The 27,735-nt window shown below is 47.6% G+C and overlaps 7 protein-coding genes across 7 annotated transcripts; 4 read left to right on the top strand and 3 right to left on the bottom strand.

The window, feature by feature from the left end:
- Positions 1-1,895: 1,895 nt before the first annotated feature.
- Positions 1,896-6,685, bottom strand: F4813DRAFT_225981 (glycosyltransferase family 2 protein). Its single transcript, XM_049239855.1, has 3 exons — positions 6,527-6,685; positions 2,982-6,386; positions 1,896-2,919 (listed from the first exon to the last, which is right to left on the bottom strand). The coding sequence occupies exons 2-3, from the start codon at positions 6,196-6,198 to the stop codon at positions 2,477-2,479; spliced, it is 3,660 nt and encodes a 1,219-aa protein (XP_049103301.1). The 5' UTR covers positions 6,199-6,386; positions 6,527-6,685; the 3' UTR covers positions 1,896-2,476.
- A 3,553-nt stretch (positions 6,686-10,238) lies between these two features.
- Positions 10,239-12,751, top strand: F4813DRAFT_225939 (HCP-like protein). Its single transcript, XM_049239854.1, has 2 exons — positions 10,239-12,384; positions 12,448-12,751. The coding sequence occupies exons 1-2, from the start codon at positions 10,344-10,346 to the stop codon at positions 12,696-12,698; spliced, it is 2,292 nt and encodes a 763-aa protein (XP_049103300.1). The 5' UTR covers positions 10,239-10,343; the 3' UTR covers positions 12,699-12,751.
- A 1,528-nt stretch (positions 12,752-14,279) lies between these two features.
- Positions 14,280-18,172, bottom strand: F4813DRAFT_347246 (kinase-like protein). Its single transcript, XM_049241937.1, has 4 exons — positions 17,974-18,172; positions 17,269-17,718; positions 16,763-17,211; positions 14,280-16,700 (listed from the first exon to the last, which is right to left on the bottom strand). The coding sequence occupies exons 2-4, from the start codon at positions 17,617-17,619 to the stop codon at positions 14,507-14,509; spliced, it is 2,994 nt and encodes a 997-aa protein (XP_049103299.1). The 5' UTR covers positions 17,620-17,718; positions 17,974-18,172; the 3' UTR covers positions 14,280-14,506.
- A 401-nt stretch (positions 18,173-18,573) lies between these two features.
- Positions 18,574-19,299, top strand: F4813DRAFT_385865 (optic atrophy 3-like protein; the record flags this gene model as incomplete). Its single annotated transcript, XM_049246317.1, has 2 exons — positions 18,574-18,639; positions 18,703-19,299. 2 exons carry the CDS (start codon positions 18,574-18,576, stop codon positions 19,297-19,299), a joined length of 663 nt encoding a protein of 220 aa, XP_049103298.1.
- Positions 19,300-19,697: 398 nt separating this feature from the next.
- On the top strand, positions 19,698-20,966 carry F4813DRAFT_225909 (uncharacterized protein). Its single transcript, XM_049239853.1, has 3 exons — positions 19,698-20,070; positions 20,138-20,375; positions 20,450-20,966. The coding sequence occupies exons 1-3, from the start codon at positions 19,971-19,973 to the stop codon at positions 20,775-20,777; spliced, it is 666 nt and encodes a 221-aa protein (XP_049103297.1). The 5' UTR covers positions 19,698-19,970; the 3' UTR covers positions 20,778-20,966.
- Positions 20,967-24,416: 3,450 nt separating this feature from the next.
- F4813DRAFT_385863 (PRO41 protein) lies at positions 24,417-24,970 on the top strand (the record flags this gene model as incomplete). The annotated part of the gene is made up of 3 exons (XM_049246316.1): positions 24,417-24,474; positions 24,526-24,842; positions 24,908-24,970. 3 exons carry the CDS (start codon positions 24,417-24,419, stop codon positions 24,968-24,970), a joined length of 438 nt encoding a protein of 145 aa, XP_049103296.1.
- Positions 24,971-26,111: 1,141 nt separating this feature from the next.
- F4813DRAFT_347232 (shwachman-Bodian-diamond syndrome protein) lies at positions 26,112-27,571 on the bottom strand. The gene is made up of 3 exons (XM_049241936.1): positions 27,084-27,571; positions 26,542-26,665; positions 26,112-26,475 (listed from the first exon to the last, which is right to left on the bottom strand). The coding sequence occupies exons 1-3, from the start codon at positions 27,245-27,247 to the stop codon at positions 26,404-26,406; spliced, it is 360 nt and encodes a 119-aa protein (XP_049103295.1). The 5' UTR covers positions 27,248-27,571; the 3' UTR covers positions 26,112-26,403.
- Positions 27,572-27,735: the final 164 nt, after the last annotated feature.

Below are 27,735 nucleotides of genomic sequence, written 5' to 3'. Positions count from 1 at the left end.
GTAGTGTAAAACGGGAAGCAACATTAAAATCCACAATCCATCATCTCCCGTACATTATCACATGTCCCAGTCCCATGCGCCTAACAACCGGAGAGAATCATCGTTAGGAATAAAGCATCAAGTGTTCATTTTCCATTCTGAGCAATTATTCGGCATAATGACGATATGTTGGTACATTGCATACATTACTACATACAAGGCAATCCTCCATCCTCTATGTATCTCTCCCATCCCCCGTCCCCCGTCCCCGTTCCCCCGTCCCTACTTTAATTCAGGACGTCGGTGCCCTTTTGGCCCTCCGTTATTAGTCTTTCAAATTTCAAGTATGATATATCACTTTTTAATCCCGGCACCCGTCCTATGAACCGCTCGTCCAAGTCACAAAATAAAAAGCTATTGTTTCCATAAACCCTCCATTTCTCAACCAGTGAGCCCATGGCTTCTCGGGTTTGACAAGTCAGTATTCTATTACATATATATATTACGAAGTGCCTCGCCGGGTGAGACACGGAGATGGAGAGGCTTGATTGATGGGATTTAAATTTACCCTTCGCACGGTTCCCGTCGAGTCTTCATTCCCCATGGCCCGCCCATAGGGGGGGCAAGAAACAGAAGAAGAGAGGGCCTGGGGTCGTCAGGTCCCGCAACGTCCATAAAAATAAAAATAAAAATAAAAATAAAAGTGTATGTATGTACTCTCCCGAAAGCACTCACTCACTCACTTACATACATACCTACTCACTCACTCACCGCCGGCACACGAGTTATTAACCGAACTTTTCGAATCCGAGGCGGCAAAGGTCCGAAACAGGATAAACTGAGGAACGAAGCTAATAAGCCAGCAACCCTTCGGTACCAAGCATACGGCACTGGGGAAAGGACAATGTCCAGCCAGCCCTCCAGCCCTGTACACCCCGCACCCGCACCCCTCAAAACTTGTCTACGCGCAACTAACAGCTAACTCCGTCGCTAATTTTGAAGAGGTCCGCCGCCCAAAGAGCACTAATTTTGGGGGCCAGCACCGCTGATCCGCGTGCATCAGAACCCCGTCAACAAGAAGAAAAAACATCGCGAGGCAACGCGCCGCTAGCATACTCCCCGGCCTCCACCACTTTCCATTGTGGGTGGTGATACAGCATGATCGATCAGGGTCTATTTTACGCCGGCATGTCCCGTCTTCGTCTCGACTTACCACCATTAAATTATTCTTCTCGCCGGCCCAGAATCGGTTGGCTCGCACGAAGCCGGAACACGCTCCTTTACTCTCGTCTCCCCTTCTTTCTTCCTTCTTCTTTTCATTGCTCTCGTGTCTCATTTCTTGTTTCGTTGTACAATACCTTACAACACCTTGAGGCGGAACACGGGTAACTGCAGTGTAGCATTGGCTGGTTCTGATCTCGCTGTTTCGAGCCTAAGATCGCCTCTCGATGCGGCCCTTCGCAGTCTTAGAGCGTTCTTGGTCCTTTTACCACCTGGTGATAGTAGGCTGACAATATCTTCGACTCGCCACCAACCAACCAGAGCCATCACCATCGTCCCGGCTGCTGGGTCCTGTGGCTGCTGGGCTGCTGGGATGCGTATTTTCGGGTTTCTTCTTTCGCCCGCGGTTTGCTCTGTGGTTGCCGATATCCGCGGACATGGACTAACCATAAGCAAATCCTCCACCTCCACCTCCACCAAGATGCTTCGACATCGTCATCCCTTTGGTAAACTTCGTGGCTTACGGAAGGTTACCTCGTAATGAGTATATTTCTGATTCGCATCCTAGCAAACCGGACGGAAAGAACCGCTGTATAATTTCCCATGAAGCTGGGGTAGGTCTGTGCTAACACGTTGCTCCTCGGAATTCTTATCCGCGTGGGCGATCGAAACGAGCTATCCTTTTTAGCCTCTCATGTGTGCTCCGTTACAAATATTTGCTACACCAGGTCTTCCACGCCGTAACACGCGCGTGCGAGATCATGTTGCACAGCCCTAGCGAGCAGTAGACGATGGTCCGTCCTGTAGCTGCCCAACCGTAGTACGAGCCTAGCTTCCGACCCCGAAGCTGGTTACTGCCGCGATCGCACAACTTCACTGTACGTACGAAGTATTCTGTAGAACGATGACTCTACTATGCATCTCGCAGTGTAAGATCACGGAAAGTTACACACGTAGGCAAGTTGGAAGAAGAGAAGATAGCAAGCAAGCAGAGACTACAAAGTTGTGAAGTATGATGCGTATACTGTCCTATTAGTTTTACGTCACGATGGAACTTAGTGAGCTATGTTATGTACAAAAAGCTAAACGACGCCGAACGCTTCTCTGCGTTCTCTCTATACATATAATTCAATCCATGCTATTGAATCCTGCATTATAGGATCTACACTTCATCGGAACAACCGCTGCCCGAGTCTGTCTACAACAGCACCGATCCCTATATGTAGCAAATGAATAACTTCGTAATACTCGATACGTAACCCCCGCCCCCTCTTGTTCATGCGTCCGAATAGTACTGGTCGTCGTAAGAATGATGGTACGGCGCGTTATTAGGTCCCGAAGGGGGCCAAGCTCCGCTGGCTACGTTATCCCTCGATCCCCAGTAGTTGTCCCTAATTCGGCGTTCCCGCTCGAACTCGGCCCACCGTTTCATAGTAATCTTGCTGCTATCGAATTCGCCTTCGTACTCAATCCCGGCCTTCTTCGTCTTCTCGCCCGCAGTCTTTCGGGTATCACCCCACGAAAAGTCGTCAAACTTCCAGAAAGCGTAAGTTGGGAGTACAAAATTCCAAATTGGCAGGGAGAAGAGGTAGATAGTCATCCACACGACATATGACCACGAATGAGCCGTGACAACGATGAGGACGGCCGGAAGACCAAGAATCATGCCAAGGAGGATTAACGGAATGACTTGTACTGGGCCAATAATAGAAGAGATGACTAGAACCATGTTAGAACAGAGCTACGAGACATCGGAGATTAGGGATATGGCATGAACTTACCAACATAGAAGGTGAAAGCGATAGCTGCGGGAAGAACCAAAGTGCCCATCAACTCGATGAAAACGACAAATTGCATACTAAAGCAGAATGTACCACAAAGATCCTTAACGAGAACCAGTTCCATCAGGTTATGGATCGTGGAGTTAATCCATCTTCGTCTCTGGGAGAGCAAAACGCTGAATTCGTCGGGGACGGTAGTTTTGCAAACGGCCTGAGGGACGAAGACTTGCTTACGCTTAGGGAAAGTTCGAAGCATGAGAGTAGTCAAGTATCGATCTTCTCCAAGAAGCAAAAGATTCTTCCGGTGCAAAGTATCAACAACGTTTTCTGAATAATGCTCGACAACGTCTGGGTTGGCCAGGATAGGAACCCAGTAATTCTGCGCGCCCTTGGGGGCTTTGATGCGATACATGCAGAAACAGCCGGGAAGACAAGTAACACCACCGAAAACAGACTCGAAGGATTTGGACAAGTGATGGGAGATGAAATATTCGAAGACTTGAATAGCCGATACCCAACTCTGTCTCTTGTTGGCAATCTTGGTCTCGCCACAGAGTCCCATGATATCAGGGTCGCGAACCATCGCGCAGAGCATATGAGTCAGACTGTCGGGGAACACCTTGGTATCGGCATCCACCATGAGAACCGCTTCGTAATAATCAGGAGAAATGCCGGTTACTTTCCAAAGTCCGTTGAACATCTCAAATTCGAGTTCCGTCATGCGCTCATCAAACATAACCTTCTGCAAGAACGACATCAAGATAATTTGACTGTCACGCTTGCCTCGGTTACCGGGTTTGGACTTGGTAGCTTCGTCAGGCGTGCCACACTTGACCACTAGCATCATGGGAACCCTTTGCTGTTTTTCTACCGGAATGGCGGACTTAGCACCGTAGTCGTAAAACCCAGCATACACCTTGGCCATGTTGTGCCGCTTTGAACCACTGGCTACGGCTACGTACGAGAAACCTTGAACTTCCTCGATAGGTACAGTGTGGTCCTTCATCATACCAAGAACAAAATCGGGTGTCGTCATACTCTCGCCTTTACCCTTGATCATACCGTCGCAAATAACGAGGATGACCTTGTGGCTGTTTGGATAATCTGTCATGGCAATTGAGTCCAGCGTAGTCCTGATACCCATTTCACCTTCGGAGTAGGCCGTAACAAGGCAGATAGAGTGAATTAAGGGGAAGCCGAAGGGCTGGTAGTCAGAAGGCGGCTGGGGCACCACCGCTTCGTGGATGAATCCAGCGGGGCCGTAGCCATCCATCGGACTGGCTGTACTACCGTACGGATCAGAACGGAGCATACTCGACTTGCTGTCGTTACCCTGCTTGTACATCGAGTTAGGGTGAAGTAGAGGCCCAGTCGAGGCTTGGCTTGCCATAGTCGTCGGCTGTGGTCGTCTGGGGTTTCTATCAGTACCATAGACAGCTGAGAATCGAGACGTCGTCGGTAGGAAAGTGCTGGTACGTTTGCTCGTTCTATCAGACCCCATATAGCTGCTGCCCACGTCTCCGGGCATGCGTGGTGGTGCTCGGTAGATATCCTCAGTCCAGTCCTCGATTTGTCGATTCCGCTTCTTCTTATCGGCCGATTGCGACGTCTTAATAGCAGCATACTTGCGACTGATAAACCATTGAAATATCAGCGCCAAGCCGAATCTTGCTATAACGACGGATAAAATTAATATTAGAGACACGTAAAGAACTACTTGGGCCGCGATGCATCCGACTGTATCTGTATCTACGGTCCCAACTTTTGCGATCTCTTCGAGACACCCAGCTACTTGTTTGTCGGCGGGCTTCTGGAATGCTCGGGTGATATCGCGCCCACGAATTGCTTGGTTAGCAGGTGAGTTCGTGTCTCGCAATTCCTTAAACCGGCTCGGAATCTTGACCTCGTCTTCGTTGAACCAGTTGAGAAGGTCTAGATCAAGGACGTTACCAGAGTATACGACCAAGTTCCGCGAGCTGTTCTTTATATCGTCCCAGGTGAAGAACACATCGCCGGTGCTACGAAGTTGAAGATAGAACGTATCCCGAGCTTTCTGAGTGGTGTGGCATGCGTAACCGGGACTGTCGTACGGCCAAGTAAAATTAGGTTTAGATGAACCATCTTGGTTAAACGCTGTACACGGAAAATACCAGGCGAGCTCGTCCGGGTCGTTAGCGTTGTGCGGAACGTCCGAATTGTCCGCCAATGTAATAAGGCCTTTGCATTTACCGTTAACATTCTGGAAGAGAAAGCTGCCGTCCATGCCGCCGTAATGTGTAGGCAAATCATATAAAACATTGGGAAATGAACCGTCCTGGCGAAGTGGGATACCCTCGGCCGGAGGGTGACCAGATCTCGTCAGATCGTAGGCAGTACCATGGAATATCATGTAACCACTAGAAACGTCATTGATATGAAGACGTACACCAGGCGAGGCGCAGACGGTTTGCTGGAAGCCAAAGGTCAAGTAACCAACGAAAGCCATGATGTACAATATAAGACTGATGAGACCCATCTTTTCTCTCCAGGCCCTCTTCTGCTCCTTTGCATTAAACCCACAACATCCCAAGATAAAGTCGGGGCACCAAAAGGTAACGATGGCGCAGTATACGTTCCAAGCGCTCGGAGGACTAATAGTCTCTTGCGACTTCCGGCGCTTAGCATCCTTGGATTTGGAAATTTTATGTCCTGACGAATGCCGTTTCCGGTGTGATGCTTTGGGCTTATGCTTCTCGTCATCCCCGCTGGGTTTCCGTCGAGGAGGAGAGCTGTCCGAAGTAGCATCGATAGTCCGTTCGCCAGATAAATCTGTCCTTGCTTCTAGCTCTTCATAAAGAGGATCGTTTCCGGTGGAGGACGGAATTGTCTCCATATTAGCGGCATGTTGCCGATAGTGATAATTCGGATGGTCCTTGTCGATTCTATTCCTTTCCGGTTTTATGAGACTCCTCTTGCGGGTCGGTACACCACTAGGAATTTCATCTGGAGAAGCCGGCGAAAGAGGTGATTTGTCTGTAGTTGCATTAGGATTCCTGATTGTCTCAGCAAAAGAATTTCCCGATGGCGCACGCTGGTGTGAGGACTGCCTCCGGCCGGGAACAGGATAGTACCCGGTTTCTATATCGGAAGGACGGGCGCGTCTCGACGACGATTGTCGATAGGAAGTCCGATGTTCATACGAAGGACTCGCCGGCCCCGGTCGCTCGGGGAGCGACATGATTTTAAGTGATCAACTGAATAAGGAAGATTATTTGACGAATATTGAGCGATTATGTATATATGAAGAGTTTCGCAGGTCAAGACGTTTGCTGCTGGTTATAGCACGGACTGGCGGACGTGTCGCAGGCCGACCCTTCGCCTTGACGAGACGCGGATTGGCTCAGGGATGGCGGAGGTTGGGACCTACTAGGCACGGAACATGGTAAGAAAAGATCTGCATGAGTTATGTATGGAGTTATGTATGGAGAATGCGGAAGTTTGCTGGGGATAATAAGATTGAGATTGAGATTGAGATTGGGATTGCGAATGTTTTCCTTCTTACTTACTGATTTGTTGTGATGGGCAACTGGTGGTCGGAGTGTTCCAAGTTTTTAGCCTGCAACTAAAGGGAAACTAAAGGGAGGAGGATCCCTGCGCCAATAACCAACGATCTATGTGAAAGCTTAAACCCAGTGCTAAGTAAAGCTAAACAGGGGGGGCGCGAGTATGTATGTATATGAATGTCCGTGACCTGTGATGCCGAACTTTTCTTCAAAAACTTCCCCTTCCAACGGCAGTCAACTCTGGAGCAGTTGTTCTCTTAACGGCGCATCAGCAGAGTAAACATAACCATAAAGAAGGGTATTGTCGAAAGTCCCGTAAGCAATTGCAGAATTACGGACTAGCGGGTATCAATGGGTAACACAGGGCGCCAACTATGAAGAAGGAGAAAAGGGCTTAGCTAATCGAACCTTCTGCCCTGTAATAAATTGGAGACGGCCGATCGCATCGGTTAGACGACCAGAAATCAGGAATATTGCAGTTTAAAGCCTTGAGCGAGAGTATAGTAGCAGCTACGCAAAAAGAATGCAGTGAAACGAGAGTAAGGCAGAGGCTTGACAATAGCGACAGTAAGAGCGAAGGTAAGAGCCTCCGACTTGGTGACCCGAAGGACAATTGAAGCGATCAGACGAAGCAGTGGTGGGTGAGGATGATGATGAAAAAGGACAAATCTTGACAAATCTTGCCGTGTTAGCCACGGAGAGGAATCGGGGAAAGGGGGGGCTGCATTGCACAAAGTACAGTGTGGTCTTTAAGTTAAGTACACAGTCCATTCCATGTCACTGTAGTAACCTTACATCATCATTCTCGCATTACCTGGAGCTAAGTATCTTAATAGCTGATCCTATATGCACAGGTACAACTTTTCCACGTACCAATAGCAGTTACCTATCTTGCTCGTGTTCATCGTAAACCTCGATACGTATTTTAAGAGCATCCTAAACCAGCCCATAAATGGAATTGTGTAGGTAATTAAATACGAATATTCATGAATTTGACAATTGTAACTTTGGCTTACCGCGCGAAGCAAGGGGGAAAAAAACTTGGTATAATTTCTCAATTATATTCTAGCCGTTTGGCTATTACTAAAAGTCGGGCAAATATACTAATGTAGGCTAGACTTACAAATTGCGATATGCACATCACCTTCGATTAAAGCTTGTTAAATGCTAAGCGTTGGACTTGGCGTAGTGCCCAGGCGGCTGGGTTAAAACTTTGAGGTACAATAAGTCAGGCGGTTGTAGCAGTTGAATTATTAAGGAATGCCACCTGCCAAATTGCTTCGAAGAAAACCACTAAAGTTAATGACAGATGGATGTACCTATTCTGTATATCCAAGTACACTTTCATCGCAACGAAATACCAGGTCGTGGCGCGTTCATATTCAAGACACCCCTGCCTTAAAAAATCTCTAATGAAAATCTATAGACATGAAACAAACCGATCTAGATCTAATCTCTATGGCATGCAGCATGTATCGTCAAGATTAGATAGGTAACATACAGCCTCGACAACTACCTTGAATTTACAATTAATAAGAGCCGCAAAACAACAAACAAAGGAAGAAGTCGATGATAGAGAACACGTGACGATCTGTGGAAGGTAGTCAGTCATACCATTATGTCCCCGTTGCGTCGCCGTGTGGGTTCATGCAAACTTCAGCACGTGGTCTCAATATGACAGGTGTTTCGTGAAACGAGAAAGGAAGCGAACGGACGTCTCTGTTAGTTTCCCGAATAACTCGGCGACATGCTTGCTGGTCTTTTTAGGTAAGCTCTTTTTAGCAGCTGAAAAAAGGAAATGAAACAGAAGGGCTGGAAAGGTCCTGGACTCAGTGCCAAGACAAAAAAACGCAATGACACCATACGATTAGAGGTTGGCGACAGAGACCGGTTGTTATTCTGCTACCGCATTGAAAGCACTATTGAGTGTGCCTAAACATGGCACCCACAACGGCGCGATCCCAAGCTCAACCCCCGCTAGGAACCCGCTTGACATGACATATTTAAATGATAGACAGGAAGTGACAATAAAGCCGGCGGTTAGATAGACCGGATTGTTGCCCGATGCTATATTGGTACATGAGTGTTTGTGCATATAGCCCCAGCCGTGTTGCCGAGACTAGAAACACAAAGGGTCTTCTTTTAAGCTTGTTAACCGCTTCTGTGTACCGTATTACGCATATCGTAGTTCGTAGTATATGGTAGTATATGCGTGTACAACAGAGTACGAAAGCAGCCTTACATGAAGTAAGAGATGAAGCTAACGTACAAGTGACGCAGCAAGCTGCAGGCCTTAAATACCGACCTATACTAGATATATGCAAGTAGGATGTAAGTATGTAGGGCACAACTGGATCCCTTTGTGCGCCCGAGTTCGTATTACTGCACGTGGTGCTGTCAGCTTCAGCTTTACGAGAAGAGGGATTTTCTCTTTGCTCATTCGGGCTCATTCTAACTTGACCGATGTCGAAGATCTCTGTAACATTTCCGCTTTCGTCATCTTTCGTTATAAGCAGTTAAGGGTCTATGCTGACAACGCCGGCTTGCTTCATACGGTAACTTTGCTGTTTGACATCTAACTATAGTGGAGAAGAAGACCGCAGAAATGTGAGTACGCTCTTTGACACAGCTGAGATTGATAGGATAGACCATACCAACGTTAGCTGCTGGTTAGCTGGTTAGCCGGTTAGCTGGTTAGCTGGTTAGCTGGTTAGCTGGTTAGCTGGTTAGCTGCGTGATTGGCGCAGTCGTCAACGTTACATCCCCTACGGGTCTCGCCAGCAGAACTCTCGATCCTTCGCACGTATAAATAGACAAATCGATACATTGTTTGCAGAGGAACCACTTTATATTTAGTGTTGTCTTAAAGACAGGAAAACGTAGGCGTTATGATGGGATTTCCATAGGCTATTTGGCGTTTAACTAGGAAAGTCATCGGTTTTTCAATTCGATTTGTAACGAATTGCATATTGCACGTTACCAGAGTTGCCAGAGTTGCATACTACATATGTATATAGAGGGAAGAAGAATATTAGTACGTACAATGGAACCAATAGAACCAATGGAGCCAATGGAGACCCGTATGTTAGGTAGGCAGGTGGGGAGACTGGGGAGACTCACCAGGGCTCTTTACAAAGCCTGCAAGCCAAGATACAATACATCCACATATGTCTCCGAAAAGTCGCTAAGTATACGAAGTTACGCTATGTACCCCAACTAGGTACATGTAGCCATGTAGCCACCCCTAAACTCTCTACCACTTACCTCCGACCGACCATCGAATTTAGGTTGATCGCTTTGTTTCGTCGACCTGCAACATCCAGTCCCTCGTTTTTCTAATTACTGCTGTTTTTTCTAACATCACACATCGTACAACAACCCTACCAGCGGCTGTAGCCTCAGCTTTTTACAGCTCTTCCGCCAAAGTTTTTTCCTGTCGTTATTGCTTTCTTGTCTAGAATTTGCATCACCAATTAGACTTATTGTCTGAGATACCCCGCGGCCATAGATACAATAACTTTTTTCGATTTTTGCATTTGGTCCGACCCTGAAAACCTCCGAGCCCTGTTCCCCGTCCACCCAGCCGGCATCCCCCCGGCGTTCGCTCATTACCAACCATTGAGTTGTTATTAGAGTTATACCGGCCGAACAACCATCACTGCAGTAATTCTAGGGGTCCAATATATGTGATGTTGGTGGAATCACAATAGAAACGAGCCTGCTGCGAATCAATGCTTGGGTCTGGGCTACGGCTCTAAGGACTACCTGTGTTCATTCCTCTCTCCTCCTTAGCCATTGCGGCCGCGGATCTCCCTGAGCAATGGCTACGGTTACGAGTCCTCCGACGCCTCCGACCCCAGCTACCGCCTCTCCCGCCAGGTCTATTCAACGGAAACCTCTTCCCGTACCAAGGCTCCCTCTCGGTCAACATGATCGTACCGATTCTCAAGAGAGCTTTGCCGACAACACCCTACCGACCGATACCATGATCGAGTCGCCGAAAATCAGAGAGTTGCCCGTGTCTCCGATTAGACTAAACTTTCAGCCGGACAATTGGGCGCAACCGTCGAATGCGAGTATCGAAAGCTACCAACAGGCACAGCGAATGTCCTATCCAATGCCTGCAGCTGGCGACGTGCGAGACATCTCGGGGTCTTCAGATGCACACTTTCTTCCCCACAACAATACATATAATCAGCCCAGGACTTTGACACCTAAACAGACATTTGCTACCGACCTTCCTCATCGATCGGGGCGGGAGGGTCTTCTAAGCCCTACTCTGGCTCAGACTGAAGTAGGGTATGTGGAAGCTTCGGCTGCGCCGGAGCCAGACGGCCAAAGCTTCAGTGAGAGCTCTCGTAGCGATGATCCGAATCGACACAGTCGTGAATCAGATGCAACCGCGAGTACGCAACAGCCGACATCTACTGATTCGTCTGTCGAGACAAGCGCAAGTTCAATTTCAGGGGGTCTTAATGAAGCATGCGAGAACCAATTTATCCCAGATGAGACATTTCAAGAAGACTCTTTTACTGAGAGCTCAATACAAGACAGTCAATCAGTACCTCAGCTACAGTATCATCACCAGCCATTTCTTCCACGAGTCTCCAGCGTGCCAGTTGAGTCAAACTCGAGGAATTCCTCCAGGTCTGATATCCTCTCGGATCCGGCTATGCCTATAAATCGTCATTTAACCCCGAACTCTTTCATGAGGAGAAGTTCTATGCCCCGGCCGCAATCAGCATATTCCGAATTGGGCCCGCGCGGACGGTCGCCGAGTTACGGTGCCCCTCATGCGCGTACTCCTTCCGCCCATTCCCGCAGGTCGCCTGAAACTAGACCGACTTCCTACGCAGAATTGCTTAACGTGCCGTATCCTCAGCAAGCTCCAGCTCCCATTACATTTGATAATTCTTACCTGCGCAACAATGTTGGAAGTAACGCTTCCTTACTAAGTGCGCAGAAGACGCTGGAGATGTATAGGCAAAATGTGAAAAAGACCAACGACTTCTCTATTCAGTATTCATTCGCTATCTTTTTGATCTCTACTGCACAGGAGCAGGGTTTAGAATATGAGGAACCTTCGCGGAGAAAAGGTACTCCGAGCAAAGACAATCCGGACTCTTCGCCATTGGAATTGGTTCGGGAAGCTAAAAGTATATTGACAAGGTTGGCCAATGGCGGCTATCCCTTTGCACAGTATTATCTAGCCGATGGCTTTGCGTCGGGTCTGTTCAACAAGGGCAAGGAAGATTATAATGCGGCGTTTCCCCTCTTCGTTTTGGCCGCGAAACACGGCCACGCTGAGTCTGCTTATCGCGCCGGACTATGCTACGAATTTGGATGGGGATGTAGAAAAGATCCAGCCAAAGCAGTTCAATTCCTACGAACAGCCGCATCCAAGAATCACCCAGGCGCCATGACGAGGCTTGGAAAAGCTTGTCTCTCGGGAGACTTAGGTGAAAATCGGTACAGAGAAGGAGTTAAATGGCTGAAGCGAGCCACGGAGGCAGCAGACACCATGTATAATGCCGCCCCATATCATCTTGGTTCATTATACGAAACTGGATATGGCGACGACATTTTTAAAGATGAAAGCTATGCTGCTGAGCTATTTACACAGGCAGCCGAGCTCGGACACCCCGAAGCAAGTTACCGCATGGGAGACGCGTATGAACACGGTAAACTAAACTGCCCGCGAGACCCAGCCTTAAGCGTTCATTTCTACACCGGGGCGGCAGAGCGTGGCCATGCTGCAGCCATGATGGGGTTATGCGCCTGGTACATGGTCGGCGCTGATCCCATCTTGGAGAAGGACGAGGAGGAAGCCTACGAATGGGCTCGTCGATCAGCAGAACTTGGTAAGTCACCAGTTGGATATCCGCAGTATCTTAGTATATTACTAACCGGGCCATCGTAAGCAGGCTTCGTAAAAGCTCAATATGCTGTTGGTTACTTCACCGAAATGGGCATAGGGTGCCGCCGCGACATTCTCGAGGCCAACGTTTGGTATGTCAAGGCAGCTGATGCCGGTGATGAGCGAGCCAAGCAAAGACTCGCTGCCATTCGGGCCGCTGTGAGCGGCGGCGGGACGCCTATGGACGTCGCCCCACCACGTAACGCGAAGATGAGAAAGAACCAGACGAAAGACGACAAGGATTGCGTTGTAATGTAATACGTTCATACGATGGAGCTCGCTAGTTACGAAATGCTGGGGATTTTTGATGATCAAGCCCCGCCGTCAAATACCAGACATGTCTATGTTGGAAACCGTGCAGTACTCAGCAAGCAGTGCACCTTTTTTTTTTTTTTTTTTTTAGAATATCCAATGTCCCAACCCCTATTCCAGGGGTCTTTAAGTTGAGGAGGCTGATTTCGAAGCAACACATGGGGAGATTCACGTGGTAAACATAACGATTGTGGGAGGCAGGAAAGCAGGAAACTTTCATTTTTGTCCTAGACCAAAGGATTCCCCCTTCTTTTTTTTTGTCGAGGGTCACGGGCGGCCGGGTTCGCGTTCTTCTGGCACAAACCAAAAATCATTGCATTTGCATGTGGTGCGAAGAAGGGTCACGGAAAAATATATCGGGTTGGCAGAAAGGTGGATAGCCAGTTCCGGTGTATTTGCTGATCCCAGGCTTGTATCACAAAAGGCGTTCGATCACCATTTTCCTCTTTTACTTTCCCTCCAATTGTCTACGCGTTGTTAATAAGATGAGACGGGTTGAAATGGCACGGGGCGGGTTTGACGTACTGATTCGAAACCGGTAGTTAGAACGGCTGTGGTGGTTGGATACTTACACATATGTGTCCTCCATATCGAGCTGGTTAGCATCGCAGACACTCGGCGATTCGCACACACATCCTCTGCCACGGTACTGTTGTATATATCAGGAGAACCCCGATTAATGATACTCGCCATGCTGCATACCTAACCTAGGTAGGTAGGTACGCAGTGTGGGTTGACAATCATGGTCAACCACTATTTAAATGCAACTTTCGTGATGGCAGTCTCATTTATTATCCACAAGAGCCATCACTGAACGTAAAACAGTCCTGTATATTTTATCATTATTGTATCCTACTTATTAATACATAATACTACGAAGTACGCCAAGTCGTAAGAGACTAGAAAATGTACCTAAACAACGAGCACAATAAACACATGAATTTTCAGATGGGCTTTGCGTACGTAAACCCACGCTTACACCTCTCCCCCTTCTTACTTTCGGGCGTCGTCTCCCCCGTGCTGGATAAAGCACATGCTTATCTAAACTTCCAACTCTGTTTTAAAGTCCACGATAACATACATGCATACGTATGGATGGGCTGATGCATCGGCCCACGAGAGAATTAAGACCTGAGTTTAAGAAGTCTTCGAACCCCGGTTAAGATACCTATCGATGAGAGACTACTTCCGGCCTGTTTATATCTTAGAGCCGTAAACTATTATAATATGCTGTCTTTCACATATCATCAACTCTAGCATGGTTATGATTTGTCTTGACCTATATAAAATATAAAAGACTCGGATTGAGATATACTTGTATGTGGAAACAAGAGGTAGCCAGTCACTACCAATAGCTCTATTCTCACCATATAGCCCCCCGTGGTTTAGGATACGCTGAATATAGCTTTATGGTATGAATAATTCATAGTTCTACTCAAGAGCATTTTCAAATCAAATGGGTAGTTGGGCAATTTCGTCTGCTTCTTTTGAGCATCAAATAATAATATGAAACCTTATCATTAGACACGCCGCGTCTCCGTTACGTTCAAATCGAATAGAATAAAATAAATATGTATATGACCCCATATAACGCCATGCGATGGGACCTTAGGCTCTTGGAATGAACTATTAATAAACACGAACGCCCCGTCATCACTCGTGACGTCGGAAAAGCACCATAACCGATCGCTCCCTCTCCCCCCCTCTCTCTCTGTGTGTGTGTCTTACACACACACACTTTTCTCTCAGCACTTTTACGCGCTCCCTTTGGTAGACTCGACTTCGCTGCCCAGTTCCCCAGGCCTCTTGGGATCAACGACAGCCGAGTACCTCTCGTCGCCCCAGCGAGCTCCGATAGTGACCCAAACATGCTTGCTGGGCCCGCTGCGCATAGTCTCGCGGCAGCCCGTCCACTGCTGTCGACGCTCGCGATCCATATTACTATTGCCCAAACCACCGTTCACGACCCACTCCTTGATGATATTCTTGATGAACTCGATCTTTCGGCGGAAATCGTTGGCCGCGGGAATACCTTGTAGCATGGGGTTAATCTCCGGTCGCTTGCGTGTAGCGTTACGCGTTGGTCGGATAGTCGGCTTAGCAGCAAAGTTTAGGAGGGTCTGCAGCGGATAAGACAGAACAGCTCTCTCATCAAGGGCAGTCTCGTCTAATTCGCCCGTAGTTGCCAGCTTCTCGGCTGCTTCCTGTGGGAGGTGCCAGAAGTGACACCATGTTCCGGTCGCGTCGAGGACAATCTTCGTATGGTCGGGGAAGTTGAATTGGAGATGGCCGTCGGCAAAGACCCAACAGCCTACGTCTCCAATTCGCTGGTAGAAGGTAACAACGTCGCTCGGGGGCATCGTCTGCTTGGTAGATGTGGGAACCTGTACCAGACCGGTGTCGTCCGTTGTAGCGTCTTGATCCCGCCCGTACGCCATCATGTAGTTGGCAAACTTCTTCCATAAGATAAGATGCTCCCGCTTGCGATAGTCAAAGATATCGCGGCCCACTGGTATCTTCCCGGGGGTTCCATCCGGGCCTATGCTGATTTCGAACTGCGCAGGATGGACAAAGACAGTAGATAATCCAGACTCGCCGTTGTTCTCGTAGAATTGTACCGCCTGGCTCATGGGAACAATCTGATTCCGATCAGGATATCCAGGATCGTGCCGTCGCGAGCAGTGCTGTTCGGCCTCCCGAACTAGGATGCAGCTTGGCGGTAGTGTAACCGTCTTGCCTCCTTTAGCACTACCAGGTATGCTCCTGAGCACGCAACCAACACTTCCATCGTTCAGGATATAACCCAGACCAAACTTGTTGGAGTAGTCTACCCACTTAATGACGATATGTGGTGGCGTTGGTGTTGGTCCTTTGCCCATAATAGCCATCGATCTAGAGTTAAGGGCACGCTCGAGTTCATTTTGCAAACGTTGAAGTCTGTCTAGCACAAAATCGGGCTTTGTATCCGGTACCGCCATCTTGCGTTCTGCAGGTCCAAATAAGGTCCCCGTAGGAATTTCCGTAGGCACCCTCGTTATTCTAGACGTTGCCTCTCGCTCAGTCTGCTTCTGAGGGGGTGCTTTCTCCTCTAGTGCCGGGGCAGGCAAACGCGCCTCCGCTGCTTTGGGTTGTTGTGTGGTTGATGATAGAGTTAAGGCGGCTACTTTTGATGCGAGATTATTCTCTGATGTGCTCTGAACGAGTTCTCGCCTCGGGCGTGACGATCGCATAGTGCTAATAGCACTAGGTGCGTTCATATCATCCAACGTACGAGATCGTACTATACCAGATGGTTTTGTTGGGCGACTTTGCGCCCGCTGCTGTGCTGCAAAACTCTGAGGCGGCGCTCGTAATAAACCGTTGACTCCTCCTTGCATTCCTGTACTTTCATCTTCTTTCTTCGAAATAGGCTGCGGGACCGCGCGGGAGGGTACTTGGACGAGATTTTGCTCTCTGCTAACATCATCGTAAGGTCTATAAACAATTCCTTCCACAAGTGGAATAACCGGAGTGAGTCCAGCTTTTTCTTCCAGTGCAACTTCTCTCCAAGTGCTCTTGTAAACTGATTGAGCGCTGTTCCAAGGCCCAACCTCACAGCTCCTACACATCTCCTTTAGGTTACGCATATTCTGAGCGGCCATCCGCGATGTTAGTTCCTTGTCGTAGAATTGATTTCCCTCAGGTGGATAATCACGTAGTTTTATTGTTATTTCTGCCGACGTTGGGACATAGCCTGAGAGGAAGAAGTCGTGTTGGACGATAGTGTCAGGGTCGGGCCGTAACTCGGCCTCTTCCAACATGGTAGCGACGACATCCTTCGCTTCCTCAGAGATATACTTGTTGGAACTTTCTGGTTTAGGCCATTCATAGTCCCGATTTTTGGCACGACGATAGATCTCATCCGTTGTTGAAGATTGGAAGGGCGGCTTGGACGTGAGCATGGCAAACCTATTACCGTCTATTAGTTATGAAAGTTATGAATCACGAACAGGATGATATGTTTGACTCACATGATGATACCTAAGCTCCATATATCGACCATATGGTCATGTCCTTTCTTCCCCTTCTCCAAAATCTCGGGTGCAATATAATTCGGTGTTCCGCACAACGTTGTACGACGAATTGTTTGCATGTCTTTGCCTGTAACCAGCAGTGCCGCCAGGCCAAAGTCGCCAATCTTAGCATTCATATCTTTATCGAGGAAGATATTGCCCATCTTCAAGTCTCGGTGAATTATGCCTTTGGCATGCATGTACTTGATGGCACCAGCGATCTGTATCGAGTAAAATCGCACCTCGGGTTCTGTCAATCCCTTCCTTCGCTTAACCATATCCATCAACGAGCCATTAGGACATAGCTCCAGAACGAGATAAGTACAGTTCTCAAAGGAAAACGCCCTGAGAAACTGGACAATGTTTTGGTGCTTCATTTTAGAATGAATTTGTAATTCGGTTTGGAACTGCTCGAGTGGTTAGTCTTGAGGATAGCCAGCAGCTGTCCTCTAGTGATCACCAACCTTTTGCTCCATCTTAGACGGCATTTTACTCCTGACGATTTTTAGTGCATACTTCCTCCTACTTTTACTCCCTGCGAGATATCCTTCGTAGCAGACAGCGAAGCCACCCTTCCCAAGCATTTTCCCGACTTGATACGCGGCTCCATCCTTGCGATCAAAGCTCGGCGGCTCGTAGACAACGGCAGGGGGCTGTGGCGGGGGCTCCTTTTCCTTCTGGACAACTTTGGGGGCCGGCATCGCTTTAGCTTTCGCAACGGCTACCACCCGGTTTGGGAGCTGAGCATTAGCATCTCTCGGGGACAAGGCGTCCGCATCAGCTGCCAACTTCGCTGCCAGAATTCGGTCCGCCATCGGGATGCTGTGCTGATGAAGTACACAAGATCAAACTTAGAAAGAAGCACGGCACGGCTGCAGCTTAACGGACGGTCTTTTATGATGATGTTGAAATTCCTAGACGCGACTGTTAGCACGTTTTACTAGTTACAGTGGCAGTTCGTAACAAATAAGAAAAGTCTGAATTTTCAAGGTACCATATAAAAAGGTACCATATGAAGAGGCGTGTGTAACTCGAATTAGGTCAAACCCAAACTTCTGAGTTTCTACGGCAGTGATGATGGTCCTTTTGGAAAGTGCGCGCGGTTGCTGCGGTTGCTGCGGTTGCTGCGGTTGCTGCAATTGATGAAACAAATAGGCGGTGTCACTTACACGTCTTGAAGAGCATTTGAGTTAATATAAACTCTTTTTTAAAATAAAATAGAATAAAATAGCAATTGTCGCCGAAATCGAAATTCGTCGAGCCAATCCCTCGCAGCAAAGGTGTTGTGAAAGAAGCAAGAGAGAAAGCTAGGTAGGTACGGATCTGTATTATGCATCTAGGTAATAGGTAGGTACAATATCATTAACGATCCGGTGTTGGACCAAAGAAGCAACGTGCACATAAAAAAAGTGGCCCATTCATTTACAAGTAAACGTTGGCGTCGTTGGGGAGGCAACCGCTAAAAACTTCGGTGCTTATCCAATCAAGTGTACCCCTCACCTCGGTGCGATCCACAGGTGCTATCGATAAGACGAGCTTCAGCTTCGTTGCTCTTGTAGGTGGGGAAGTAGAAGGTGCTTCTAACGATAGGTACCCTAGCGATACCTTAGCGATACCTTAGCGATAGTGGACCTTAGGTGCCTACGAAAACTTCCTAATACATAACCCAACCGACATGTTTGCTATCCGCTAAACATCCGAATTCTTACTCGAATCTCACGGTCCATACTACCGAACCGAAACCTACTTCCTAAAGGAACCGAGGCGAGATGGTTGCGCTGCCGTTGTTTAAATTAGCATCCTTGTTCCTAAGGCATATTTCCAAATATGGCGCTGTACGGTCATGGCTTAGTTCGAAAATGTAGCGTCATGAACCAAGTGCTGACGACAATGATCAGAATCAAATCAAGGTGCAAGCCCATGACCATCCGCGCTTCCGCCGTCTTGCTGCCAAGTATGGCCAATCGATTCACCAGTTGAACATGCGTCTATCCGTAGCATACCTAAGAAACGTCGAGGCGGAAACAAGAGCAAAGGAGAAGGCCGAAGCGCCGACAGTGAAAACGAAGGAGCAAATAGCGAAGGAGGAGGAAATTCGTGCTAAGCACGGCACGACAAACCAAGAGACTCGTACCCAAAAGTCCTTACCTATAATAAGCGTCTGGAAAAGGAAATTTAGGCCTCTCCCAGAAGCTAAGGCGGTCGACCTCTTTGCGGATGTGGTTGGAGATGCCTTCATCCTTTTCGTGGCCACGATTTTGATATTATACGAATACCACAGGTCCTCCCAAAAGCCGGACCCCAACCTGGAAAGGCTCAAGGAGCTCAATGCCCGCTTTGACGAGCTTGATAGGAGAGAAAAGGAGCTCGAAGAGGCCGAGAAGCGTCAGCAGAGCCGAGTACTGATACTCGAGGAAGCTTTAAGGGGATTTAAAGACCCAAAAACCCAGAAGCCACTCTTGCCTCCAGCGCCTACGGCATCACCTCCTGCTTAATAGGTAGACAGTAGCTGTAGAGTACAGGTCTATACTACTTGGGTAATTGGTATATCCTTACCATACCATATGATCTAACGAATGTATAACAATTATATATGAAAGCCGGCGTTGCTAGATGGTTATGGGCAAAGATAGAACTGTGTGCCTATGAAAGCTTAGTAGAGCACAAGTATCAGCCCCCCCCCTTATATATTGGATACCACTCCTATATATTTCAACACGATATATTCACTATTACTTGAACATTGGACCGCGCCTCAGCTCTTTACTTAACCAGTTCGTCGTCAATGTTCATTATGGTATCATCATGTGGTCAGTAATGAAGAATGGAAAGAACGACATGAAACCTTGTCCAGAAAACTAAGCTACATGTAGTATTTCATACAATCAATTGACTTTACTTGTATTAGGTAACAAGTGCATAATACTACAGATGGGCAATAGCCTAGGTACGGAAGGAACAGCTGTCTGCATATAAACTTGAGAGTCAGAACTCAAGGTTTAGAGCGTGTACCAACTTCACCTACGTACCTTAGGTAGACTTTAGTTCCAACATCTCAAGTTAGTTACATGTAAATCTTCATTTACTTTATACAGCCACAATCTACGACGAGTACTACGGAGTTCCAATTACATTGCCTTCCAACAGGTCATAATCGAACGTGCAAATGTCGAATCCTTTAGTCTGCTACTCCTTGCGTAAGCGCCCAGTTTGGGCCTCCTTAGCCGAGGCGCTTCTACGGGGAGGCAACAGCACCAGGTGGAAAGGTACATTTATAGAAATGCCTCAACAATCTATAACCCGTCGCAGGACAGCGCTAAACCCAGATACCAGAGGCTAAACTTGATACCCACGATGTGGCTCTCCCTTTACCGAATCTTGGCGGTACACCACAAGGGATTCTGCGGGCTATTCTGCTGTCGCCGCCTGACGTTGGTAAGATTGAAAGTCGAACCCGGATCCAACGACTATTTCACCTAAATGGAGGGCAAGACATCGCGATCGTATTCTTGCTTCAACAAGAGCAGGGCCAAGAAAGCCCTATGACGGCGCTTATGACGCTTCAGCTACTGTGAGATATAGTTCTTCTCCTTGGTATCTCTAGTACATATGTTGTCCTAGTGTGGCTAGGCTGACAAGATATAGTCTTGTCGATGAATTTGAAATACCTATCATCTTCGTTAATTCAGTTCAGGACGTATCGATCAACTTGATGGCATTTCATCGTCAAATCAGTATTAGCAACGGACCCCGAAGGACGGCGAACCCAGTTCAAACTCTCCTCCCGCATTGCTCTGACGGACAACTTCTGTCTGGGCATGCGGTTAATGTCCTAACTGATCTCACGTCCAGCTTTAGAGATTTAGTAGAAGCGGCGTTGACGCAGGCAGGACAGATGAAGATGGCGGAATTCTTAGGAAGTGACTCGCAAGGCATTGCCTCCTTCTGGGCAAACGAATATCTGGTTGAATGATGGGTCCTTGTACGTCGGTGGTTTCCTCTGTCAATACTGATATTGCATTTCGGATTGGCTACAGGATCCAGCCCCTAACTGAGATTGCTTATAACGTATGAGCTGGGTGGATGCAGCGCGTTTGAAGAAACTAGCAGTGCCATATCGAAGCAGTGAGCTTCAAAGTGAGGCATAGTGAGAGGGTTGGCGGCAACCCAGGGCTAAAAAAGGTGGCCGTGTCAACGACCAGATCAACCCGTAGGAATTAGACTCTTACGTCTTAGCGCTATAGTAATGAAAATATCCAATTAGTGAGTTCTTACGTGTATGCATACTAATAAGTGTCCTAAGCGCCGGGGCCAGAGGTTTGGCGGGCAAAAGCATTACTGGATCGTAATATGACTGGTCAATGCGGGTTAGATAAAGATCGGAATCGACTATACATAGATACGAGAATAAGACTACTTTTAGAGAGGGGCTATGTTGACGTCAACAGAGCAAAATGGAAAAGGTTGTGATAGTGACTTGGATGGCTACCGGCATTCGGGAACAGAATATTCTTTAATATGTAAATTTGTCACTTACTCTTGACCGATAATAGATATAATAGATACCTACGTTGCAGGTGGAGTAACATGCACATGCACATTGCTTTTCTTTAACAGACGTGCTTGTGGGGGTTTAGGCATTAGGGAGGGTAACATGGACTCGCTTACACGTTGGGCGAATGCTACCTAACATCTTCAACGTTCCTGATCCGTGTTAATGGGTTTGTATGTAGAGTTGGAATAACTAAGAACTAACAGATCGGCCTTGAATCGACTTGTGATGGAGCCAGTAATAGTTGATACTTTACATAGACCTGTCAACTTGAATGTGGATGGTTGACGCCAGGGCGGTAACAGCAGGGAAAGTCTTATTGGATAGAATTTATAAATGCCCCAGGTAAGCCACTTGCTTCTCCCCGCGCATGTGGCTTTCCGAGTAAGCGAGTCCAATTAGAATTCGGCAGGAACCGCCGTTAAGAATAAAGTTGGCCAATTAGAAATAATTTCACACAGATTGTTCTAAATGTCTCCATTCGTCCCCATTTCGCTTGCGGCACACCGCATATTACTATGTACAACACTTGCATACCGCATCCAACTTACGCAACGTAGATCGAATTGGCCTGTAAATCTCCCCGGTTCCCGCTACCTACACTACATATGTTCAATCACCTGACGATGCAAATCGAGACTCATCAGCTATCATATCATCAAGACGCTAACGTGCGGTGATAACTACACTAAGTATCTAGTATTACTACATAGGTAGGTAATTATTCGCTTTTTCTTGTTTTATTTTTTTGATAGCCCTGTAGTGTACATAAGGAACGGAAAATGGGGAAGACCTCGGCACAACTATGTGTTGTCTGGACCTTCCATAGCCGCCGCCTCGCTTAGAACTGGCAAGTCGATACGGGTTAGGATTCACTCGTACTTACACAGCCATAGAAAAATTGCATTCTTCTCGGGTAGGCTCAAACGTGGATTGAGACAAGCCGGAATCCAAAAGCTCGAAATCCAAAAGTCAATGAAGGAATCGCAACTGGCTGGTGTTTTTATTTCTAAGGTAAATGCGGTCGGACCTCTATCGAGTTCTCAAACCCTGGTCTATACCCCTGTCCTAATAACCCCTGATGTACCCCTCAATTTGGTATAGCCTCCCGGGTGACGGAGATAACCCTTGCCGCGAACGGCTGGTTGATCTTAACTAGTCGCTTCCAAACCCGATCTGCCTCAGTGTTTTCCCCTACGAAACTCCCCGTTGTTTGGAAGTTCTGGGCATTCCGTTATCCGAAGGGGCACGTCTCAAATTTGAAATGCCTATGTACCCAGCTGGCCGGAATCACTGCCTCAATCTCAATTGCCCTGGCCTTTAATGATCTAACGTTCGATAGTCGATTAGCGGCCAACCTAAGCCAGTCGAGGCGTCACGAGGGGCAAGCAGAGGCTCGGATAAGGAGCTATCCACGAGGTGAGATTGAGAGTGTTCTTGTGTAAAAGCTTCGAATTGCCGGGGTGATGAGGGCTCAAAGAATATGGAGACTTTGGGAATAAACCACATACATAACTTCTTTATCCCATCTAATCCCTGAAAACAGGGATTCCAGAGATGGGGGGAGATTGGGGTTGTTATGCAGCGGAAGCACCCAAGAAAAGCTTCTTATTGGCTATGCAAATAATTGTAGCCGCCGACGAAAAGCCCAATCACATTGGTCTCCCTCGATAATGGCTATTCTCTACGACCGTCCTCACGGCCGCAATACCCAATATACCAAATACCCAATACCCATAGCCACAAGTATGCAGCATTACCGCCTATTCATGTACCCGCACATCCGGGCCAAGCAGCTTGGTACTCTTTTTACCCAATCGACTGCTGGTTCACATATTGTATCCAACCTGGTTTGTCCAGCCCGGGCAGCCCAGGTTGTGATGAGAGCTGCTACGGTCGATAATCGTCAGACTCTAAACTATTTTGGGTTATTTGTTATTCGCCCATTCTGCACATCATGAAGCAGGGTACAATATGTACGTAGGTCTTCTCTACATAGATCTTGGCTATCTAGGTATTGGTTCTAAAGACGGCGGTCTCGGGATGGGCTGGTGATACTCTATGCGCTTCTTGAAAGACCCACCCTTCCTGGTCTCTTTCTTAAACCCTCTACATGCCACCTCGTGCCTGGAGACTTTTAGGAGTTCCCATTCCATACATCAAGAAACTCGGGACACCTCCTAAGTATCATCACCCTGTTTGATCCTCAACCCTTCTCCCATGCGACGAGCTTGAGCTTCACAAGCCCCCCGGCACTAGAACGACTTGGACGAGCTATGAAATTATGACATTGTGGAGCAACTACGAAGACTTAGAGATACAACTTCAAACACTACCTTGCTCTCTTATATCGCCTCAACCCAGTTGACACTCCACTGCTAGATAAGGTTGCGGATCATATACACATCAATTCATAGGCAGGGGCCGTAAAGGAGTCGTTAAAGATTTTCGATGCCGCTCGGATGCATGCTGGAGTTATAGACAAGATCTCAAGAACGTGGGTCTCGAACGAAGCTTAGCACTGTCGGCCCAGAAACGCCAGATACACGATACAACCCCGGCTCAGATCAGTCGGTCCTGACACGAGCCTCCCTCAACGGGAGCACAGCTCCCGGCAGGGGATAAGAGAGCTAAGGCTATCGGCCCTCCAATATAGCTTTTCAGTGCCCCATCCGGGCTTGGATATTCCCTAATTAGTCCCCATCTCCTCTTCTTTTCTTCTACTTCTCCCTCTTGGCTGCCAGCGCTGTGCACTCGCCGTTGATAACCTTCTTTAATATCGACACTTCTATTCTTCGCCAAGCAGGTCCGGCTACCTGGCATTTCCATTCACTTCACGATTGTTGATTTTTCGAGACGGCATTACCTTCTCTCGTTCGCTAGTCAACATTCGTTTGCACCTGGTGTGTGTTTTGTTTGGATTCTTTAGGAGGGCTGAGCGATTGGATCGTTTGGGGCTTCAGGAAGAAGAGAGAAACTAGGACGAGAAAGAGCTTTGGAATATCGAAGAACAAAAAAGGACCGATTTTTATTGAGGAATTCTGAGAAGGAATTTTCAAAATGGGAAAGCTTATCAAGAACCACTGGGCCAGACTCATCGTGCTCACAGCCGCAGCTTGTATGTGTTTTAATACTACGGGAATCTGCGACACTACTAACAGTCTCTTAGATCAAGTTGCTGCCGCGCTCGAAGCATTCTTCTGGCCTAAGATATTCTTCGACTTTATGACGAAAGCATTAGACCCGGCCGTTAAGCCGGTTCCAGCACTGCAAATCGTAAACCTGATTTTGGGGATATTGATATTTGCTTGGGAATGGCCGTTGAATCTGATCGCCGGATCATCGATCCACAGGAGCATGGAGGCTCGTCTCGCTACATATCCGCTTGCTGCACTCGCCTCGATTCTTATCTACCAGGGCACCAACGCGGCTATTTACTATCTGGTGGCAATGATGGCTTACTTTTGGGCATACAGTGAAGGCGAGGTATGTTTATTTCTCAATCTATACGTCATGAATCTTAGAGCATCAAAAGCTAACCCGTCAACTAGATTGTGTGTGCCAAACCATGGACTTTGCCACAGCGAGGCCGCTCCGGGGGATCCAAGGCGTAGAGGTAGAACGGCGACTGCCTCACTCTTGGCCAAGCAAAATGCACCCGGGGCCGCGTGTGCACGGCAACCTAACTTCTATTTTCACCCCTTTATCCTTTACGTACGCTCCCCTAGTTTGACGTGGGCGCTAATCCTCGAAATACCCCTAATGTTGTGAGGAAGGGAGGAAGCGAGATCCCCCGTGCATATGAGCAGCAGGCTCTTATTTCTCCTTCTAAGGAATGAAATACCCCGATGTATATGCATATATAATCACTATCTATTAAATAACGAAGAAAGCATATATTGAAACTACCCTACGTGGTCCCTTTTCCCTGTCTTGTGGAACTATGGCATTTGCAGATATACACAACATACCAACACCGGCGTTTACCAACCTGCTTTTTGGGCTTTTGACGTTTCTGATTTTTTAGGATTTTACAAAGTTCCTGGGGGGGGGGGTGTATACGAGGAGGACGAATTATGACGCTATTCCGAAATGTTGTGGTCCTGGTCTTGCTTGGGGTTGGCCCGATGTCGAGGACGGGTTTACGATATGATTACTACGCATACGGAATTGCCTATATTCGGAAGCGCTGGGCAGTGGCGGTGAGGCAAAGGTTACCATCCATCCATACATACCTACATACATACATAACCTATCTATGTACACTACTTTTATAACTACACTACATCTCAAACATCTCGCCATGTTCGCATGTGGCGCCTACACAGCAGTTTCTCAATGCAGTGCAATACAGTAAGTCGGCGATAATACGTACCAAAGAGTTGTGAAACCTTGCACAAATCCAAATTCAATCTCGTATTCGATAACCTGTCTTCATTAGAAACGGAAATTGGAAACAGAGACGCAAGATGTCGTTCCATGGTTGACATGCAAAAAAAGGAGGAGTGAAGCTTCGTCGTAAATTTTTCACGGGGTAGAATCGCGCGGACCTAGGCTTCGTCGTTTCAGATGCTGGCAATTTGACTGGGTTACGAAACGCCATGTGGATGAGTGTGGATGAGATGAGGCTCGGCCGAGAAGACCAGGATTGGGTTAGTTAGAAGGTAGGTATATAGCTAGCCATTATGAAAAAGCCATTTAATTGACATCATAAGGAATAATAGATTATCTTCACATTATTCACATAAAGATTCACTTGGTGCATTAGTTAATATTCGATCAACTTATTTCGCTAAGATTTATATGTCGCTAGCTACGACTATTTTGCAGATCTATCGCCATAATATTACTCGTTAGCTAGTAGATGATAGCTATTCCACGAGTATAACATTCGAAATCCGCCTTCGTTAGAAAGTCATTGTAACACTTAGTCAATGACATCCCTAACTCACCTGAGCGCTGCTTTCCCAATCGATAGCTTGACGCCGTGCAATGGAACAGCGTACCAGGTTGCACCGAGCGCTGTCGGTGAGTTGAATTACGACTCTTATCTGGAAACCTGACCAGTAACAATGGAGCCTCTCTGAGCGTCATTCTTGGGTCCCTGGCGTTCGGGAAACTGGTGCGATTTATTGTCAGTAATCGTGCCATTCTCTACTGTTGGGCTATAGGGGAGGCGGCCTACCTCAGACTCCTGAATTGTGCCAGACTCTAGTATCTTCTTGATAACCTCATCCTCGTTGGAGACACCAAACTCGTTCTCGAGTGTACTATTGGATGCTCCGTCCATCTGGCCTTGATTTCCTTGTCTGTTGGACATATCATGTTAGCCGCTGTCGGCAAAGCTGGACATACGTTGGGGGCGTGCATGAGTTGGATGGGGTCTGTGTTGGCTCCTGGCGTCTAAGGCGAGATTTGAGGTAGCATCTCGTTGGTCTATATCTTTCGCCGGGTTGCGGCTTGGGTCGCACGCTTGGGGGCCGAGTGTTGCAGAGATGAAGTGTGGGTAACACCGGTTCAGCTTGTAAGCGCCGGGGCGGTTACCGGTTGGTGAAAGGGGCTGGCCAACTGCATTGCCTCATCACAGCCCGCACCTTTCATGCCGCCGCCGATTATGGGCCATATATATCGTGGTGTCCTTGGTAAAGGTAGAGTGATATTGTGCTTGGAAAGGCAGGTTGTTTAAGAGGGGAAGGATGGCATGGCTATGCCAAGGTAAAGACTTACTTGTGTGTCACGAAGATCTTGAAGGCAGAAATGAAGTGAGCCATGGGAACAGATTTGTCGCTTTTCCACTTCTTGTAGGTTTCGATGTCATCGATGAAGATGATGAAGTCGTCCTCCTTGCCCTTGTAGTGGACCTTGACTTGGGTGGTTTCTCCTTTAGTCATGTTGGGCGATTTGTGTTGGGACTGCTTAGGGGTAGGTAGGTCAGATTGGTATGTTAGATGTGAAGTTGGAATAGATATGAATGTCGTGGGTAGTCGTGGGTATCAAGCTGATGGTTATGTTGTCAAGAGATGTTGGAATGGATGGAGTAACAAAGGAAAGTATGAAGAAGTAGCTCTAGGCTACCGAAGCTTCAAATACGCTACCGGAAAGCTGCTGTTTCCCTGTCTAGTCTGCACATTCGATCATCATGTGGCATGCTCTTGCTAAATAATAGCAACTACGTCATCATTCACCTATTGATTTACGTATTTACGTACAAACGGGTAGCTACCCCTCTGATCGTATACTGTTTGTTCCTGCGTCAGCTCCCCGCGAAAATGACTTACGTCACAGGCGGAGCTTATGACAGGGATCGACAAGTCAATTTACATAGAAGCTCTTTGTCTTAGCCCCCTCCCTTACCAAGTATAAACAACCTTTCCTTGTA

Source organism: Daldinia decipiens, assembly GCF_022478715.1.
Source record: "Daldinia decipiens strain CBS 113046 unplaced genomic scaffold F4813scaffold_4, whole genome shotgun sequence".
NCBI classification, from domain to species: Eukaryota; Fungi; Ascomycota; class Sordariomycetes; order Xylariales; family Hypoxylaceae; genus Daldinia; species Daldinia decipiens.
The sequence above is the reverse complement of the archived record's forward strand: the minus strand, read 5'-3'. Positions and strand labels throughout refer to the sequence as shown.

What these genes read in the sequence shown, in the direction of transcription:
- F4813DRAFT_225981 (XM_049239855.1), bottom strand. Translation starts at nt 6,198, where the DNA reads ATGTCGCTCCCCGAGCGACCGGGGCCGGCGAGTCCTTCGTATGAACAT. An exon ending in CGCTTTCACCTTCTATGTTG is followed by an intron (nt 2,920 to 2,981) that starts GTAAGTTCATGC and finishes ACATGGTTCTAG; the next exon opens with TCATCTCTTCTATTATTGGC.
- F4813DRAFT_225939 (XM_049239854.1), top strand. Translation starts at nt 10,344, where the DNA reads ATGGCTACGGTTACGAGTCCTCCGACGCCTCCGACCCCAGCTACCGCC. An exon ending in TCGTCGATCAGCAGAACTTG is followed by an intron (nt 12,385 to 12,447) that starts GTAAGTCACCAG and finishes CATCGTAAGCAG; the next exon opens with GCTTCGTAAAAGCTCAATAT.
- F4813DRAFT_347246 (XM_049241937.1), bottom strand. Translation starts at nt 17,619, where the DNA reads ATGGCGGACCGAATTCTGGCAGCGAAGTTGGCAGCTGATGCGGACGCC. An exon ending in CGTCTAAGATGGAGCAAAAG is followed by an intron (nt 17,212 to 17,268) that starts GTTGGTGATCAC and finishes CCACTCGAGCAG; the next exon opens with TTCCAAACCGAATTACAAAT. An exon ending in TGGAGCTTAGGTATCATCAT is followed by an intron (nt 16,701 to 16,762) that starts GTGAGTCAAACA and finishes AGACGGTAATAG; the next exon opens with GTTTGCCATGCTCACGTCCA.
- F4813DRAFT_225909 (XM_049239853.1), top strand. Translation starts at nt 19,971, where the DNA reads ATGTCGAATCCTTTAGTCTGCTACTCCTTGCGTAAGCGCCCAGTTTGG. An exon ending in CAACAGCACCAGGTGGAAAG is followed by an intron (nt 20,071 to 20,137) that starts GTACATTTATAG and finishes CCCAGATACCAG; the next exon opens with AGGCTAAACTTGATACCCAC. An exon ending in CTTATGACGCTTCAGCTACT is followed by an intron (nt 20,376 to 20,449) that starts GTGAGATATAGT and finishes GACAAGATATAG; the next exon opens with TCTTGTCGATGAATTTGAAA.
- F4813DRAFT_347232 (XM_049241936.1), bottom strand. Translation starts at nt 27,247, where the DNA reads ATGACTAAAGGAGAAACCACCCAAGTCAAGGTCCACTACAAGGGCAAG. An exon ending in AAGATCTTCGTGACACACAA is followed by an intron (nt 26,666 to 27,083) that starts GTAAGTCTTTAC and finishes TATGTCCAACAG; the next exon opens with ACAAGGAAATCAAGGCCAGA. An exon ending in GCACAATTCAGGAGTCTGAG is followed by an intron (nt 26,476 to 26,541) that starts GTAGGCCGCCTC and finishes AAATCGCACCAG; the next exon opens with TTTCCCGAACGCCAGGGACC.